The sequence below is a fragment of the Cheilinus undulatus genome, linkage group 23 (assembly GCF_018320785.1).
Source record: "Cheilinus undulatus linkage group 23, ASM1832078v1, whole genome shotgun sequence".
Classification (NCBI taxonomy): domain Eukaryota; kingdom Metazoa; phylum Chordata; class Actinopteri; order Labriformes; family Labridae; genus Cheilinus; species Cheilinus undulatus.
Window position 1 is genome coordinate 23,807,951 of NC_054887.1, and position 17,243 is coordinate 23,825,193.

The 17,243-nt window shown below is 38.2% G+C and overlaps 1 protein-coding gene across 1 annotated transcript; it reads right to left on the bottom strand.

Annotated features, from left to right (window-relative positions):
* Window positions 1–4,396: 4,396 nt before the first annotated feature.
* LOC121505260 (bcl-2-like protein 13) lies at window positions 4,397–15,134 on the bottom strand. Its single transcript, XM_041780399.1, has 2 exons — window positions 14,996–15,134; window positions 4,397–5,682 (listed from the first exon to the last, which is right to left on the bottom strand). The coding sequence occupies exon 2, from the start codon at window positions 5,510–5,512 to the stop codon at window positions 4,793–4,795; it is 720 nt and encodes a 239-aa protein (XP_041636333.1). The 5' UTR covers window positions 5,513–5,682; window positions 14,996–15,134; the 3' UTR covers window positions 4,397–4,792.
* Between the last annotated feature and the right edge of the window lie 2,109 nt (window positions 15,135–17,243).

A 17,243-nucleotide genomic window follows, 5' to 3' on the forward strand; every position in this document is an offset into this window, starting at 1 on the left:
ACACTTTTAAGCTTTATTTGAGTTTTATTCTTTAGTAGTTTTGCTACTAGCACATCATGGCAGTGTTGTCTGTTGGTTGATGTTGGTTTTGCATGGCTAAAACAACTGGAATGTGGCTCACTGACCAGCAGAGGGCAGGACAGAGCAGTAAAGTAAACATGTCATGTGCCTGCAAAAATAAAGGCCTACCCACAGAGGAGGGCTGAGTCCAAAGGGCACAATTTTAACCTGATTTCATAGAAAAATGTCCACAGGGGGAGTTAAAGAATTTATCTATGCTTAAAAAAGTACCTAATATTTACAGAATGACTGATCAAACATAAATGGAAGACAGAAAAACTTTCATGGCATAAAAACAGATCTCCTTGTTGCTTTTTGGTTTGTTTGATCAGGTGTTTTGTCAGGGTTCACACCAGTCGGCACAGAATGGTTTATTGTCCAGCTAAGGCACACATTGGCATGAAATCCATGCCATTATCTGAAAATTATCAGAACATTTTGAGCAGTGCAAATGAGCTTTATTGTTACAGATGTTTGAAGGCTTATCAGCCCATTAGGTAGGATTCTTGCTGCTGAACAGTCCTGGATCTTCTGTCTGATTTTTCATTTCACGATGCACCAAATGTTTTCTTTTGGTGGAAAGTCTGGTCTGCAGGCAGCCCTGAAAGAGATATCTGGATGGGAGCATATGTTGATCTAAAGCCGTGATCTACTTTCCCGCATTGATTGTGCCTTTCCAGATGTGTAAGCTGCCCATGCTATAGGCACTAATGCAACCACATACCATCAGAGATGCAGCTTTTGAACTGTGTGATGATAGCAACCTGGATTCATCTGACCACAGAACAGTTTTCCATTTTGGCTCCAGCATCCAGCATTCAATAACGACCTTCGAGATTTCTGAGATTTCTGAGATACCACAAAAAACCTGAGTTGCTGTCGACAAAACATCTGAATAGCTGATTTCAGAACGCCGTTCTTATACTCTTTTGACTCTCCAGGATGCTTGTGCAAATCTGATTGGAGCAAACGCTTCACCTTTCCTTTAAAAAATGACAGTGTGTGTGTCCGACTGTTGCCTTCATGACCACCCTTATTTCTAGTCTTCATCTGTTGCGTTTTTTAAAGAACACATAGGTAATCGGCAGTGCTTTCTCCATAATTACTTGCGTCAAAGAAGGTTTCAGATGTCAGCCTGTTCCTGCCGTAGATGTTGACCAGACTACCTATCAAACCTCAAGTGTGGCCAGCCTGCTGTGCACTCGTATGCACTTGACCATACTTGTGTTAGTCGTGCATAAATTATCTCACAGTAGCACTGTGCCGAGCTCCTGATAAGAACTTTTATGACCATGGGATCCTGATAAAAAACTGGCTTTTTTATGTTGAGTCCAACAGCTGTACTTTTAATGTCTAGAACTGAAGTGCTGCTTCAGCAGTCCCTTTCACGTCCAGGTTAAAATAATGACACAGCTAAGGTAACAAAATAAGATGTTAGGTCAACATCTAAACAAGACAGTAAAATACATATAAGATATAGCAGACTACATATAAAGTACACAAGTTTAATGAAAATTAATTAAAATATCCCTCTTCAAAATATTCAAAGCAATTTTTACTTTGAGGAATGTTTTTTAAATTGTCCCAACTTATTCAGACACAGTTTTTCACAGATTGGTGAACCTCTGCCCATCATTACTTCTAAGAAACTCTGCCACTCTAAAATGTTCCTTTTATACCTAGAAATGTAACTAATCTATTAGCCTATTTCAGGGGTGTCAGACTTGAGGCTTGGGGGCCAAATCCGGTCCGTGGTGCAGTTTTACTCAGCCCGCAGGATCATGTCATATTTAAATTGGAACTGGCCCGTAAGTCTGAGGTCTGCAGATTTCCTCCAGTATAGAAATAAAAATGTAACCTCAGATATTTAAAATATCCTTTGTTAAGTCATACAGATTTGAAAAAGTAAAAATATTGAGAAAGTAAGGAATGAGGGAGGGACATGAATTTGTGTTTTCATTTGATATTTTCAATTTGCATCTTAAAATAATGACTTAAACTTAGGATTTTGACTTTTTATCTCATATTGTGAACTTTTAGATTTCAATTTTGAATTTCAAGTCGTATTTTGAAAATTCAAGATCATAATTTCAAATTTAATCTCATATTTTGACCTTTTAAACTAATATTTTGAATTTTATCCCATATTTTGAATTTAAACACATGGTTTTCTATCTCAAATGTTTGTCTTTTGAAAACATTATTTTGGCTTTTGTTTTTGTGTTCTGACCTTTTGAACTAATATTTTACATTTTATTTCAGATTTTGAGCCTTTAAACTTATCATTTTGACTCTAAAAAAATCTCAAATTCATTTATCATCAGTTTTTCCCCCTTAGTTAATTACCTGTAAAAAATTACATGTACAGTTTATGGTTAAAATTGAAATAACAAAAATGTTTTCCCTGTTGGGCCTTCAGGTTAGACCTAAATTCAGATTTGTGCCCCGCTGTGATTGAGTTTGACACCCCTGGCCTGTTCGCTAGTTGTAAAAGTCTCTTCCAGCTGTTTTCATTAGCACCACTTTTCTAGTCTTTTGTTGCCCTATCCATTCTTTTTGAGATGTGTTACTGCCATCAAAATCAAAACGAGCAAATATCTTTCATGAAATGGTTGAAGTCCCATTTTCAACATACATGTTGTTAAGTTTTCAATAGCCAATGCTGATTTCTGCCTGTGTCAATAAGAGACAAAAAAAGGGGCTGTTATTCAGCTGGAGTAGCCCTTTAATTTTCCTGATTTTAACTTATGTGCAAGTATGTGATTTTTTTCCAACCTTCTAATTTGAATTTAGATTTTTTAAAGTGTTTTTAAAAATGTATTTTTCTTGTTTAAGTTGTTCAAAAATTTAAAATGTTTTACCTCTTAATTCCAAAGGTATCACACAACTGTAATCTTTATAATGAAGTGATGACACTGTTGTTTATTCTTATCCAGATTTCCTTCATGTTGGCTCTGTTAAATCATATCATTTATCTAACAGGTATGATTGTTCTTGTGTGCAAGCATTCAAATCTCCATTTTCAGCAAACTACTCATTAGAATTTTTATTCAAAAATTGTTGTATGTGGTTTAAAAATGTATATTTTGTTGTTAACATTGTTTAAAGGTTAAAAATGTAGTATTTAATTCTTTCTGAAACAAAGGGGTTTCAGTACTTGTACCACTGTTAATCTTCCTCATTGCACTATTGCACTTTACATCTTTATGCTGATGACACCACAGTTTTTTCATATGCAGATTTCCTTCATGCTGGCTCTCTGAAATCATATCTGTTATTTGACTTATTTTTTTCAGTACTAGGTTACACTTAAACTCCCACTTAAATAGCCCAAAATTCATAGTGAATAAACTCTGTTTTATTCACTGTTTTGTGTAAAAAATGAAAATTCCCCACCTTTTAATTCTGTCTTAAACAAAGGGGTTCCCCAATTCTTGGACCACTGTTAATCTTCCTCATTGCTTAATTCTAAATTACACCTTTATGCTGATGCCGTTGTTTATTCTTTGCAAGAATTCCTACATGCTGGCTCTCTTAAATCATACCTATCATTTAACTTATCTTCTTCTGTGGACTACACTAAGGCCCTGTTCACACAGAGACGAATTCAGGAGTATACGCAAAAGTTTTTTGGCGTTTTATCCACATGGAAACGGCGTTTTGGGTGACTGTACTTTTTGAAAACAGGTCCCAGAGTGCACAAATCAGTAAATGACTACCGTTTCGTCTCCATGTGGACAGCCAGCCGCATCTTTCTTGAAACAATTATGTTACACATAGCGTAGCTCTCTTAAGACGCCTGCGTGGGTCCGGCCAAAACAGCAATGGTTGATTACAGGAGTACTGAGCTTGTTATGCCTTTTACAGCAATATCTGATGCTCCTTTACCACCACCGCAAAACGCATACATCATATGTTCTTAAATCCAATGCAGAGAACAACCAGAAGGCTAACTAGAAGAAAGTTCGTGTTGGTTTTCTGTGATCTTCTCTCTTTTGGTGCATTTCCGTGGCAGCAATAAACGTTCAGGCTTGGCATATGCACTACAGCGTTTTCAGTCATTTTCAGTGGATCTGTGCTTACGCAGGTTTTTCCTGAAACAATCCCGTCTTTACGGAAAACTTTTTCAAAATGAAAAAGCAATATATTGTTTTCTTTTCCGTGTGGACAGGGCCTAAAACTTCCTCTTACGTTAGCAAAGCAGCCTTTGGATAGTAAATGAACGAATTGAAAGTAAACATTTGTATATAGGGAGCTGCCAAAGGGATTTTTTCCCCCAGAGAAAATCTCATGTTGCAGGTATTTGTTGAAGTCTAAAGTAACATGAGAGTTCAAATTCAAATTCAAAAACCTTTATTTGTCCCCAGATGGCATTTCAAGTGTAACTGTTATCCAATTCTATGATGTTATAAGAGACACAACGACACAAAGAAACTCAGAACAAGTTTCAGGATTCTTTAAAATTGTACCATACAAGGTTGATTTTACATTCCAGATTTGCATAATATTGGCTACAATTCCTCAGAAATCTATTACATACAGAAAGAACAAAGGCCATGAGCTCTGCTGTGAGCTGAGGTAGCACAAGTGATTCCAAAAATATCAAATTAATGCATCTAATAAGAAGTACAATACAAAGGTTGTAAAATCCAGAAGTGGAATATTTCTTTTGGAATACATTAAAAACAAAGACCTGTGTTGGAGAGGGATTCTGGGATAGGGGAAAGGGTTTCTACTTCCTGCAGAGGGATACTGCGCCATATGCTATAACTCCTACTACAGCCACTAATGCAGCGTTTCTGAACAGCAGCTGGGTAGAGCTGCAAGGTTTTTTAGTCTTTGGTGGAGGTGAGGGCTCCGACTTTTCTACCGCTGCTTCAGGCGCCTCGGGAGAATGTTCCTCCACATCCGAGAGGGGAATCTGTGAGAATTTTTGCTGCTCCTGCCTCTCAGTCGGCGGCTTGACTTCCATCGGTGCAAAGATGAACGGTGGATGGAGCCCCTCAGAGGTGTAAGGCTCCTCAGCTTCAGAGGTCGTGGTTGAAGGGATTGGCGTGGATGTTGTGGAGGGTGGATGGAGCCTGACGATAGGTAGAGGAGGCAGAGCCATTGGAGGGACCACCTGCATGAACTCTGCAGGCTCCCTCTCTACTCGTGGCTCCTCCGCTGACACCAGGAGGCCCTCAGTTTCAGGGGCCTGGAGGTCCTTCTCCTCCTCCCTCAACTCAACCAGCTCCCTCTCTCCACCCAGAACGCTCAACACGCTGGACTGCAGCTCATCCTCTTCCTCCACCTCCTCCTCTGCCTCCTCCTCCGCCTCCTCGAGCATTTCAGCCTCCTCTCGCTCCAAATGGACCATGTCAGAGTTGGAGGAGTGGTTCTCCTCTCCGGTCTGAACCGCCCCATCACTGCTGTCCAGGCTCTTCGTGTCCTCAGGATCCACGTCGCCCATCGTAGACCAAGACTCTGCCAGCAGGCTCTCGCTCTGCCAGGGCCCGGGGCTCTCTGTTTGGGCTACAGGCAGAGCGGCAGGGCTGGGGCTGAGAGAGCTGGCCTCCCCAGCTCCTCCGTCCCCCCTCCTGGACTCAACTGGGGCCTTTCCCTCCAGAATGAAGGCTGGGGCTACAGAGAGAATTACAAAGCAGTTAGTAGAAACCCAACCATGCTGGTCTGTTTGGTTCAACATTAACAAGTCTTACTTATTTACTATTCTCTATCTGAAAGTAGAATCTTCAAAATTAGAACTGCAAAAAACAGACAAACCACAGTTCCATAAAAGTTGGGATGTTGTGTAGAATGTAAACAATTAGAATACAGTTACTGGCAAAACATTTTCAACTTATATTCAGTTTTTAATGGAATTCTGGATCAATTCCCTCAACATGTTCCAAAAAAGTTGGAACAGGAAAACAGCAAGTGCTTAAAGTAGATTTCTTTCTTCTTCTTGCTTGTTGCACAAATCTTAAACTGCTCAGATGTGCTGGGTTCAAATTTTATATTGTCAAAAGTAGAGCATTTTTAACCATTTTTTTTTTTTTTTTTTTTTTTTTTTTTTACTGGAATAAGCATGGGCATCCCTGAAAAAGACACCATTTGGATGGACGCATACATTGCTCCAAAACCTTTATAAACCTCTTGGTATTATTGTTGCCTTCACAGCTGTGTAAGTGACCCATTTTAGGGCACAAATACACCCCCTCATCATCACAAATGCTGGCTTTTGAGCTCCACATTAGTAACAATCTGGATGGTCCTTTTCTCTTTAGCCTGGAGGACTTGACGATCAATGTAGCACACGGGTGTAAAACTCAAGGCCCGGGGGCCAAATCCGGCCATTGGAATGATTATATCTGGCCCTCAAGATCATATCATATTTGTATTTTAACTGACCCACCTCTAAGAGGTCTGCAGATTTCCTCGAGTATAATAATGTAAACTTCACCTTGATTATTTAAAATATCCTTGTCAAGCCGTAAAAATCTGAAAAATAAAAGAGATTTCATAAAAGCTCAGAATGTTGGGAAAGAAATTAATATGCGTTTTATTTCATTTTTTCAATTTTGCTTCTCAAGATCACAACTCAAACTTATGATTTTGACTTTTAATTTCATTCTTTGACCTTTTCAACTCAGAATTTGCACTTTATATGTCAAATTTTTATCTTTGAGATTCCCAATTTTATATTTTAAGTCATATTTAGACCTTTTCAACTCCTTACTTTGGGTTTTTAATCCCATATTTTGACTTTTAAAAACATGATTTCAATTTTTTTTTCTCATATTTTGACGTTTTGAATGAATAATTTTTACGTTTCATATCATATTTTGACCTTTTACACTTCCGAATTGGAATTTAAGTCATAGTTTAACTTTTTAACTCATCATTTTGAATTCTAGGTCATATTTTGACATTTTAAACTCCTAATTTTTGGCTTTTTAATCCCATATTTTGACTCACAATTTAAAAATTTTAAGTCAAATTTTGACTTTTAAACTCATGATTTCAAATTTGATCTCATATTTTGTCCTTTCAAACTAACGATTTTAACTGTCTCCTAGTATATTGGCTCTTTAAAAACATTATTTTTCTATTTTTAATATCCTGTTCTGATCTTTTGAACTAATAAATTGGAATTTTTATCTAAGATTTGAGCCTTTAAACTTATCATTTTTACTTTTTTAAATTTCCAAATTATTTATCATCAGTGCTGTTTTTTTTTTTTGTTTTTTTTCATATTTTATTACTGGTGAAAATGAGGTTGATAGTTATGGTTAAATGTTGACCCTGTTAGGCCCTCAGCTTAGACCTAAATCCAGAATCTGGCCCCTGCTGTAGCACATTCTAAGGAAGCAAACACAGCTTCAGTAGCTTCATCTACATTAGCTACTTTACTTATGTGGCTTACTAAGATAATATTGCTTTGTTAGTTTTAGTCTGAGCTAATTTAGCTGTGTTTGAATGTTTTCATGGGGGACAAGTTTATTTCCTGTAAGCACTGTTTATTCAGCTTTATTAAACATTTTATAGAGAAGGTTTTTGACTTTTAACTTTCAGTATCCTTACCCTAAGCCTAATTAGAAGTTTATTCCGATGTCACTTTGGAAGTTTGAGTGTGTATTTCTATTCTGATGATGGCGTCTCACAGTGGTGGTCTGAGGTCTGCGTACTGCAGTAAGACTGTCTTGAAAATAATTGGCAGATAGAAGTGCTCTGAAACACTGAGCACTGTGAGAGGAAAAAGACACTGAAGAACAATGGCCAACAGCACACTTTCACTGGTGTTTTTGATACTTTAAGAACTTTCGTGTAATTTGTTGGCCCTGTATGAAAACACCCTGTAACAGCACAGACATCAATTCATACAAATTTGTCTAATTTTCCTGGCATCAGTGATTGGTCCAAAGTTTCAGAGTGTGAGAATATTTACAACAAATCCCTAAATTCTTGGTTTAGTGGGCTACAACATTCATCAGACTAATTTGTCAACAGGTCCGTGATCTCTGTGACATCAATGGGGCTGTGGCTGGAAAATGTTGCTCACTGTCTGCTCTGTATTGCTGCGGCTGTGACTATCTATAGCCTCGACCTGCATATCTTACTATGTTTAGGCGCCATATACATGTCCATCTGTCAGCCTGGAGTGGAAGCTATTTCAGTGATTTCACATGACACAGGAGCAGGAAAATGAAATGGAAGTGGAATCTTTTTATGTAACATGAGAAACATCTAAACTTCAACTGTCTACTTATTCAAACATACCCCTGCATGCAAAATCCTAATTTAAGACAAAAACATTTTCCAGTTTACAAATGATGACTGTAAGCGTGACTGCAAATATAAAATCAGTCTCAAGGTGACCCTTTTCAACTCTTGTGTCACGTATCAGCTTTGATTGCAGAAAGTATTCACCCCCACGCCACGCCAGGCCCAGAATAGACTCTCAGCACTCGCTCTTCACTATGTAGATCGCTGTATCACGTTCACAACGTGTCACCTGTCTGTGTGGTTTTTTTTTATTTGTTTTAGGCCAGTGTTGCCTCACAAGGCTGGAAAAAGTCAGTGGCTTACAGAATTTCATCATTCACGTATTTCCAGTCCAAGCTTTGTTGGCTAAGATATCAACTGTCTTTATGTTATCCAACAACTTACAATCAATTCTGCTCAACCTTTGATTTTACTGTATTAAATCTGAATTGTACTTTCCTTATAACACTTAAGGACTTTGCACACTGAGCACATTATTTTAAGATTTGTCAGGTCAGTAATCCAATAAAAAACCCTGCACTCAAGCCTTGCATACTGAGTCTGACGCATGTTGTTTGTAATATCTGTGAAAATTAGAGAAAGTGAGGGAGCGAAAAGGGAGCAGCAGCTGCTGCTTTGAAAAATCAATCACCTTTTTAAATGACTTGGACTGATGCTAAAAAATGCAAAGAATTGAACCTGTTCTGAAAAAACTGACGAACGATAGTTACATCAGTGCAGACATGATTAGAACATGTGATTGTTTCTCTCTTTGGCAGATTTGAAAAAAGTTTGTCCGAAAAAATTGATTCAGATTGAAAAGACCGTCAGCATAAACTGTGTGAAAGTATGTCGTTTCCAGCAAAGCCAATGTCTTCTTTTTACTTTTTTAGATAATTATTACTATTCTTTCATGTCAGAAAAGGCAGTTATTTATATTTCATTCTAAATTTTCAAGGATTTAAGCTAAAATAGAGTTTATTAATAGAATAATTTTGTAAATATTACTTTTGTAGCTAGAAAAAAACATTTTTAAATGGTAATCAACTGTAATCCTGTTATTGATGAAGCAAAATTAAATATTAGTGATACCTTGAACAATAACAGGAGCCTGATTATCATCTTAGTGGGCCTATAGGGCAGGTAGGAAGTAGTATGACTGTGACAATCTAAAGGATGACCTTGCAGCCCTGGAAACTTGGTCTTTTTGTTCTAGCCTTTCAAGCCAATAGATAAGGCCGGCTACACACGAGACGATTTTTTAATCTGAAACGATTTTTAAACTGTGGGAGACCACAGACTTCAGGACAGTTTCCAAAGATTATTCATCTTTAATCCTCTGAACACACACATTAGATGACTAAGCCAGACTTTCAGATCACTGGAGACCACACACCTGCTGATCTGCCTATGAACTTGTGTGATCATGTGACTTCAGAAAAAAACCCACTAATGTCTTTTGTGTCTTTTAGTGTGTTACAGGTGCAGCAAAAATCATAAAAAAAGGGAAAGACTCAGGATGAAATCCTGGCTGGAATTAAGGTACAGTTGTGTTTAAGGTTGTGAGCAGTGAAAGTACGTATGATCTGTCTGGTGGCGCTACCCGGTGTGCTCGCTCTTATTGTGGGTACTCCATAGGCAGCACTACGACCTAGAATCGTAAATATCAAACAGATTCAAGGTCTGGGAGGCTACGATGCAATTTGGAGCAGTAAATTAATGGTGTTGACACCACACACATGCAGACTAGTCAGACAATCGTTTGCGACGAGGCTCCAGTCGGTATACGCCCCCACAATCGTTGTGGGGGTCAAATCTTGGCTAAAAATTGGAATCCTGTAGTGTGTGGCCAGCCTAAGCCAGATTTCATGTCCGTCACTAGGCAGCTCCACCTTGCAAAGCTGTAATCTGAAAAAAGGCGGTAGCTTCGGTCAGGGTTTAGTTGTAGTGTCAGGTAGCAATGGCTACCGCCAGTGTAGCTCTGAAGTTTCTATGGTATAGTAGCAATTTGATCGGAACTGGACCACATTTTTTTAATCAAAACAAGAGCAAGGAAGTCCAAAAAAATAGCACGGACAGGTTTTCAGGGCAGAGAAGATACTTTCACTCTTCCTCTTTCACTCATGAGTTTCTAGTTGCAGGTGGGGTTTAGTTGTATTCCAAGCCAGAATTAGTAACTGCCACTAATGAGGCTATCAGCTCAGATGTAGCTTTAGCAACCTTTTTTTTTTTAAATCAGACCTGGACAGCATTTCTTTATTTAAAGAGAAGTAAAAAGACACATTGAAAGCTTGTCTTGGTGGGGAGGATGTTTTTGCACTTCTCCCGGTTGGCCTCGGCATGAGTTTTACCCACCAACAAACTCCACTGTTGGAACGACAGCATCTTACAGCCGAGCTCACTTACTGTAACTGCACCAGCCTGTTACCTCATTTTGTCTCGTTGCTCTGATTGTTTTTTAATAGTTGTGACAGACAATCAGTCTGTTCATCCAATCAACTTATGAGGATTTTTTTTATAGGTTTCCCAGATTGATGTGTACAGTAGATAGATAGATGAAACGGTCTATCTGACGTACCCGGTTATGTATCTCTAACACATGTATTTTAACTCTGTAGTTTGATTCATTCCCGATCTGAAGATAGATGAAGCAGGGTTTCTAACTTCGGCCAGTCAGCTGGGGGTGCTCCATATTTTAGCTTCACTTAAGACACCCTGTTGCTACGTCCACTGTTATATGACGTGTTTAGGTTGGGAGTACAAACAAAACTGAAGTTTGCACTTTGAATGTACTTCCTTTTTTCTTTGGTTCCTCTGTTTCCCCTTTAGGATCTTCTAGCCGTCTAGTAAAATTTTCCACTGTCTACATCATCTGAATAAAACTTCCCTTTTTTACATCTTCAGTAAGATTTTCCTTTTTTCTTTTTTTTCTTCATTTTTCGATAAAGTTTATTGTAGGGATGCCAAACACTTTTTAAACATGATTATTGGCTACATTTTGATGGTTAGTAGGAGTTAATTGCAGTTTCAATTCCGTGTTTAAAGCCTAATTATTTTAAATTTAAAAGCAGATTTGCATATTGTTAGTACAATGTGAGTCTGTTCCTACCAGTATCTTGATTTGGGGATTAAAAAAAATGCAAATTAGAGTTTATAATGACAATACTGCTTTAATTAAGCGTCAGTTAATACTTATTTTATGATCCAAAAAGAATTAATTTACAAAGATGACCTTTAAATGCTTTATTGATACATTATTAATGCATCAGTAAAGCACTTTTCATTGTGCTCTTAAATGACACATAGCTAAGTTAATAATGACATAAGTATGTTTCTGTGCTTCACTAAATTATCCGAATGTGAAACAGTGAGTAGTTATTATTGTGAAATGTTTCCTGAATGCAAACATCTACATTTTATAAACTGTACTTCAAGGTTTAATTTTCATATAAATAGAAGCATGGGACTTGTCAGGACTTCCAGTTTAGTTACTTTCTTTGTATTTGTAATCCACTCAAAGTGGAAAAATAAGCAGAAATGTTTTTTGTATCTCTTAGGGTGTAACAGTTCACAGAGGTCACGGTACAGTTCGTACCTCGGTTTTGGGGTCACGGTTTGGTACGGGTTCAGTTAATGGATTAAAAAAAAAACAAGATTTATAACCCTAGATACCCCTCACCTACTATTATAATTTTTTCCTTTTACCAGTGTTAGTGCATACCTTTTGACATGTTCAAAATATCAATTCCATGAGACAAAAAAGTGGAAAACAAAAACATATGTAAAGTGAAAGGCAACGTAGAAAACAATCTAATATCTCTTGATTTGACAAGTAAAAATAAACACAACATAAAATGCAAATTAAAATGCGTGTGTTGTGGAGCTATATAACAAATGTATGATTATGAAGTGTGCTGTCACACCGTTTTTTAATAAAAAGCTGATGCAGTGGATTCTTACTCACGTTCGTCAGTAATAGATCACTGACTAGCTCATGTAAACACTGGAAGAGACACTGCAATGGAGCCTGAGCAGGGAGCTTAACATATTTGTTGTCAGTGTTGTCTGCTTCTACCAGTCCATGAATAGTCTTTAAAATGTATATTAGCAGTGGTAACATCTTTAGGCCTCTCTGATTCCATATCCAGAGGCTTGTTTAAAAACAGTGCAGAGATAGGAAGACTGAAGAGGATGGGCCTCACTGCTCTGCCTCTCTTGCAGCTTACAGAGGGAGCCAGGCTAGAGCCCACTTTTCTTCTTCATGTGTTTTAATCAAGCAGCAACCTCTAGTCCTGAAAAATGAAGCCAATGTGGAAGTGCAAAAAATTGCAATACCGCAAGTGTCCACTTGAGGCTGGCTGCAGGAACACCGGAAGTTCCGCCTCAACACATGTTAAAAAGTCGTTTTTTTACACGAGAAATAAACTGGTTCACAGCCTGGTTAAAAAAAAAAAAAGTGTCTCATTAGCTAATGTCTTCATGTGCTCCCACTGTACGGGGGGTTACATTTTCTTGTACCACAATTGTTTCGATCAATTTAGGAAAAACCTCACTGCGCACTGATTGGCACGTCTCATTTGATTGACAGATAGCTCGACAGGCAAACGCTACATTTCTGTCAACCAGAATGCCAGCTAGCTGGCAGGAAGTCGCGCTTAGTGGGTGGGCTGTTAGGTTGATCCAAAGTTCAGTTGGGACAGAGATTTCAATATGGAAGCCACTGTGGATTGGCTTCAAGAGCAGTTTGAGTCCACCTATTGTAAGCAGATGGCTGACGTCACACAGGCTTTGTTCAATTCTTTCTACAGTCTATGGTTTTAATATTCCGGCTACATCTTCTTCTTCGCCTGTGGTTTAATAGCGGTTAGCAAACACTGGTATTACTGCCACCTGGATTGGTGGTAAATACTGTTATATTATCCCCCCCCCCCTTTTTTTTAAGTTGCTTGGACATAATCGTCGCACCGAACTGTGACGTTTTGGAACAAATACAAAAAAACATAACACCTCTAATATCTCTACCTTGTAATTTGCACTGTGTGAGATGAGGCTGCTGTACTTCCTGTTAAGATTAACCTTATTTTATTTTGAAAGTAAGACCTTTTGATTGAAACATTATCTTAAAGGGATATTTCAGTATTTTTACTCAGCAATAGTTGTGGCATTAGCCTCCAGAGATTTCGGTCTGTGTTGCCCCTTCATAAAGTATGTGCACTTGGGAAGCTACGCTATAGGTTGTTAGCAATCACATGATCCTGAATGTCAGCTGGGGGACAGGAAGTGGGACTCACTGGAGTCATTCTGTACATGCATGTTGTACATCGAACTTGCTATACATTGAAAGTGATTAAGAGCAGCTAATGTGAAGAATAAAAAGTGAAGTGTTTGATATCACAAGTTGGAGAGTTATTTTTGACTGTTATTTGTTGGAAATTAGCAATTGCTGTAAACTCTCTGTGCAGCACATCAGATTCGTGCTCTGTTATAAACTATGTTAAACTGCATCGTCCCTATCAAATAAATAAATTCGAATTTAAACTCATCTACTGAGCTGACCGTGAGTTTTTAGAGTGAAATGACACTTTCTCAGGAGCGGCGTTGACCTTATTTCCCATCACTGTGGGAGCTAAGATGGGAAGCATCCAGCTGACCCAGTAGGGTAGCTTAACTACAGTGTGCCTTAAAGGACATAATAGCACATAATTAATGCAATTAGAGCTTTTAATGATTTTTTTCTTACTGTAATCTTACCATGATTAATGCGCTAATGCTGACAGCATTATTGCTTTGTTTTGGTTTGTCTTTAACGAATCGTATTTATGTTTCTGCAAAAAGAAAAAGTTTGTTGCTGCATTTGTTCTCACTTTGATAAAACACTATTTCTTTTGCTGAAACCTCAGATGGGAAAGCAAACATTTTTCTTGCTTGTTATGCAACAACTTTTGTGCAATAGCGGCTAAACAGAATCAATAAAAGGCTTATGAGGCCTTGAATGAACATTTTCAGCTCAGAATGAGGCCAGATCACTTCATTAATAACAGCCAAGTTTATTTTTACAGCTCAGATCCACACTTGTGAATACTTCTTCAGGTAAAGTGCAGGTTATGATCAATTCTCTCATGATTAGGCCTCACTCCAGACCGGAGCAGACGCCTCCCAGACGTCACTAATTTCACAACAGTCTCTGCCAAATTGTCTGCATCATGCTGAGCGTCGTGCAGACTTCTTTCTGACACATTCGAGCGTCTGTGCCCTCTTAGAAATCAATCAATCTTTTCCACTCCTGTACTTCTCTGGCCTACTTGAGTAATTGGATTTCCCATTGATCCTATCCCTGCCATAACAGACTGTAGCTGAGGTTTAATGATAAGGGAACTTTAGGGCACTCTTTCTGTGTTAATGTGTGACACAAGAAAAGTTAATACCTGCTAACAAAAAGTCCTTCAATGTGAGAGAAGGGGTTAATGGTTGATAAGAGAAAATTAGCTCAAAGATAATTGTGCGAGGTGAGATTTCGCCCTTGGGTGACCTGTAGTGACCTTTCAAGCCCTGACATGTTTACAGATAACAGATTTTTAACAAAGCATGGTGCAATTAGATCAAATGTTCATCTAAAGCTCAGTGATCTCTCCTTTCTTTCCTGAAATCTTTCCTCCATGCTAATGAAAAGAAACAAAATGTCCCAGCATACCTGCGTCCTCCCGCTAATCGAGCTGCTGGATGAGAAGATCAACGTGAGATTTGCGTTCAGATCAAAACAACAGGAAGGCTGACATGCATGCTGGAGCTGCCACAGGAGCAACAAGGTGGACAAGCTGTGCAAAAATCTCTCCCTCCCTCCCCTCTCCCTCCCTCTCTTTCTCCCTCACACCCTCCTCTTCCCAAATCTGTGACATAACACTTGGCCACAGAGCTGTAATAGTGGGTTTGCTGTCTGTTTGTAGTGGAAAGAAGGGAATAAAAGTCAGATCTTGTGAATCAGGCTTTACTCTGAGGTGGTGTCTGGATAAAATGTGGTGTTTCATGTTCTCTGTCCAAACAGCAGTTTATCAGTGAGTCTTCTGTGTGCCATGAGCCGGTGACACTGAGTGGAAAACGCGTGCCAGACTGGGAGAAGAGCTATTTCTAAAACTATAACCTTTCCAAGTTCTACTTCCCTCTGCTGGAGAGACACGTTACCAGACTGGAAAGTCTGCCAAGAGGGTTTAATGAGGTGTACTCTCACAGCAGTGACACTCCATCAGATTAAAACCTTTGACCTGACCTGCTGCCATCTGTTGGACGTGTTCAGATAACCTCTATTTTGTTCTTTTTATTCCTCATGTTTTCTTTCTGTGCAATAAAACACTATTTATCAATTCTGTTGTAAAACCCTAGTTCCAAAAAAGTTGGGACACTGTGCATTTTAACATTTCATGAAAGATATTAGCTCATTTTGAATTTGATGGCAAACACATCTCAAAAAAGTAGGGACAGGGACAATACAGCTGGAAAAGTAAGTGGTAAAAATGGGGAAAAAGCAGCTTGATGAGCATTTTTGCAACTTAATAGGTTAATTCACAACAGGTCAGTAACATGACTGAGTATAAAAGGGGTTTTGTAGTGAGGCAGAGTCTCTCAGAAGTAAAGACTGACAGAGGTTCACCAATCTGCAAAAAACTGCATCTAAAAATGTTGTAACATTTCAGAAAAATATTTCTCAGTGTAAATTTTAAGACTTTGAATATCCCTCCATCTACTGTCCATAATATCAACGAAAGATTCAGAGTATCTGGAGAAATCCTTTAGCACAAGTGACAGGGCAAAAGGTCAGTATTGGATGCGTGTAAAAACCAGGCCTGATTTTGTACTGGAAAATAAGAAAATCATTTTCTGTCAACACAGTTAACCATGCCATTCATGAATGAAGGATAAAGTTGTGTCATGCAAAGAAGAAGCAAGTGTGACGATCCAGAAACACTGCTGTCTTCTCCAGGCAAAACTGCATTTAAAATAGACTGAGGCAAAATAGAAAACTGTTCTGTGTTCAGATTAATCCATTTTTCTCACTTCATTTTAATGAGCTTTAGCCCAGAGAAGACAGTATTTTTTCTGATCCATGTTTACATGTGGTTTCTTCTTTGCATGGCAGTTTTAACTTGCATTTGTGGATGGCACAGCAAACAAAGATTTCTGTTCACGAGCCCATGCAGTGATTTCCTTGTCAGTTTTGAATGCAGTGCTGTCTGAGGGCACAAAGATCACGAGCATCCAGTATTGTACTTTGGCCTAGTCTCTTGCACACAGAGATGTCTCCAGATTCTCTGAATCTTTATATGATATTATGGACTATGGATGATAGGAGCATTTTTCTGAAATTGCTCCACAATTTTCAGACACAGTTTTTCACAGATTGGGGAACCACTCCCCGTCTTTATGTCTGAGAGACTCCACCTCCAAAATGCTCCATTCAAAGCCAGTCATGTTACTGACCTGTTAACGATTAGCCTTATTAGTTGCAAATAATCCTCCAGCTATTTTTCATTCATGCCACTTACTTTTCCAGCCTTTTGTTTCCCCTTCCCTACTTTTTTGAGATGTGATGCCATCAAATTTAAAATGAGTTAATATTTTTAATGAAATGGCAAATAACAAATGGGTTCATGATTTTGAAAATCATTGAATTTTGGTTCTATTTGCATTTTACACAGCGCCCTAACTTTTTTGGCATTTGGATAGTTTCTGTCATATTTTTCCTGACCTTGAGGGTGGCATAAGTAAAACTTGGACCATTTCATCCAATCTTGCCTAAACAAATAAAAAAACACACACAAAAAACATTTTAAAATAATAATAAAACACTTTTCCTGACAAAGTTATGAGTAACTGACTTTAAAAAAGCAACTAAAATCACTGTTAATCCAAAAATCAATACTCTTGTTACAAAAGTTACGTTTAAA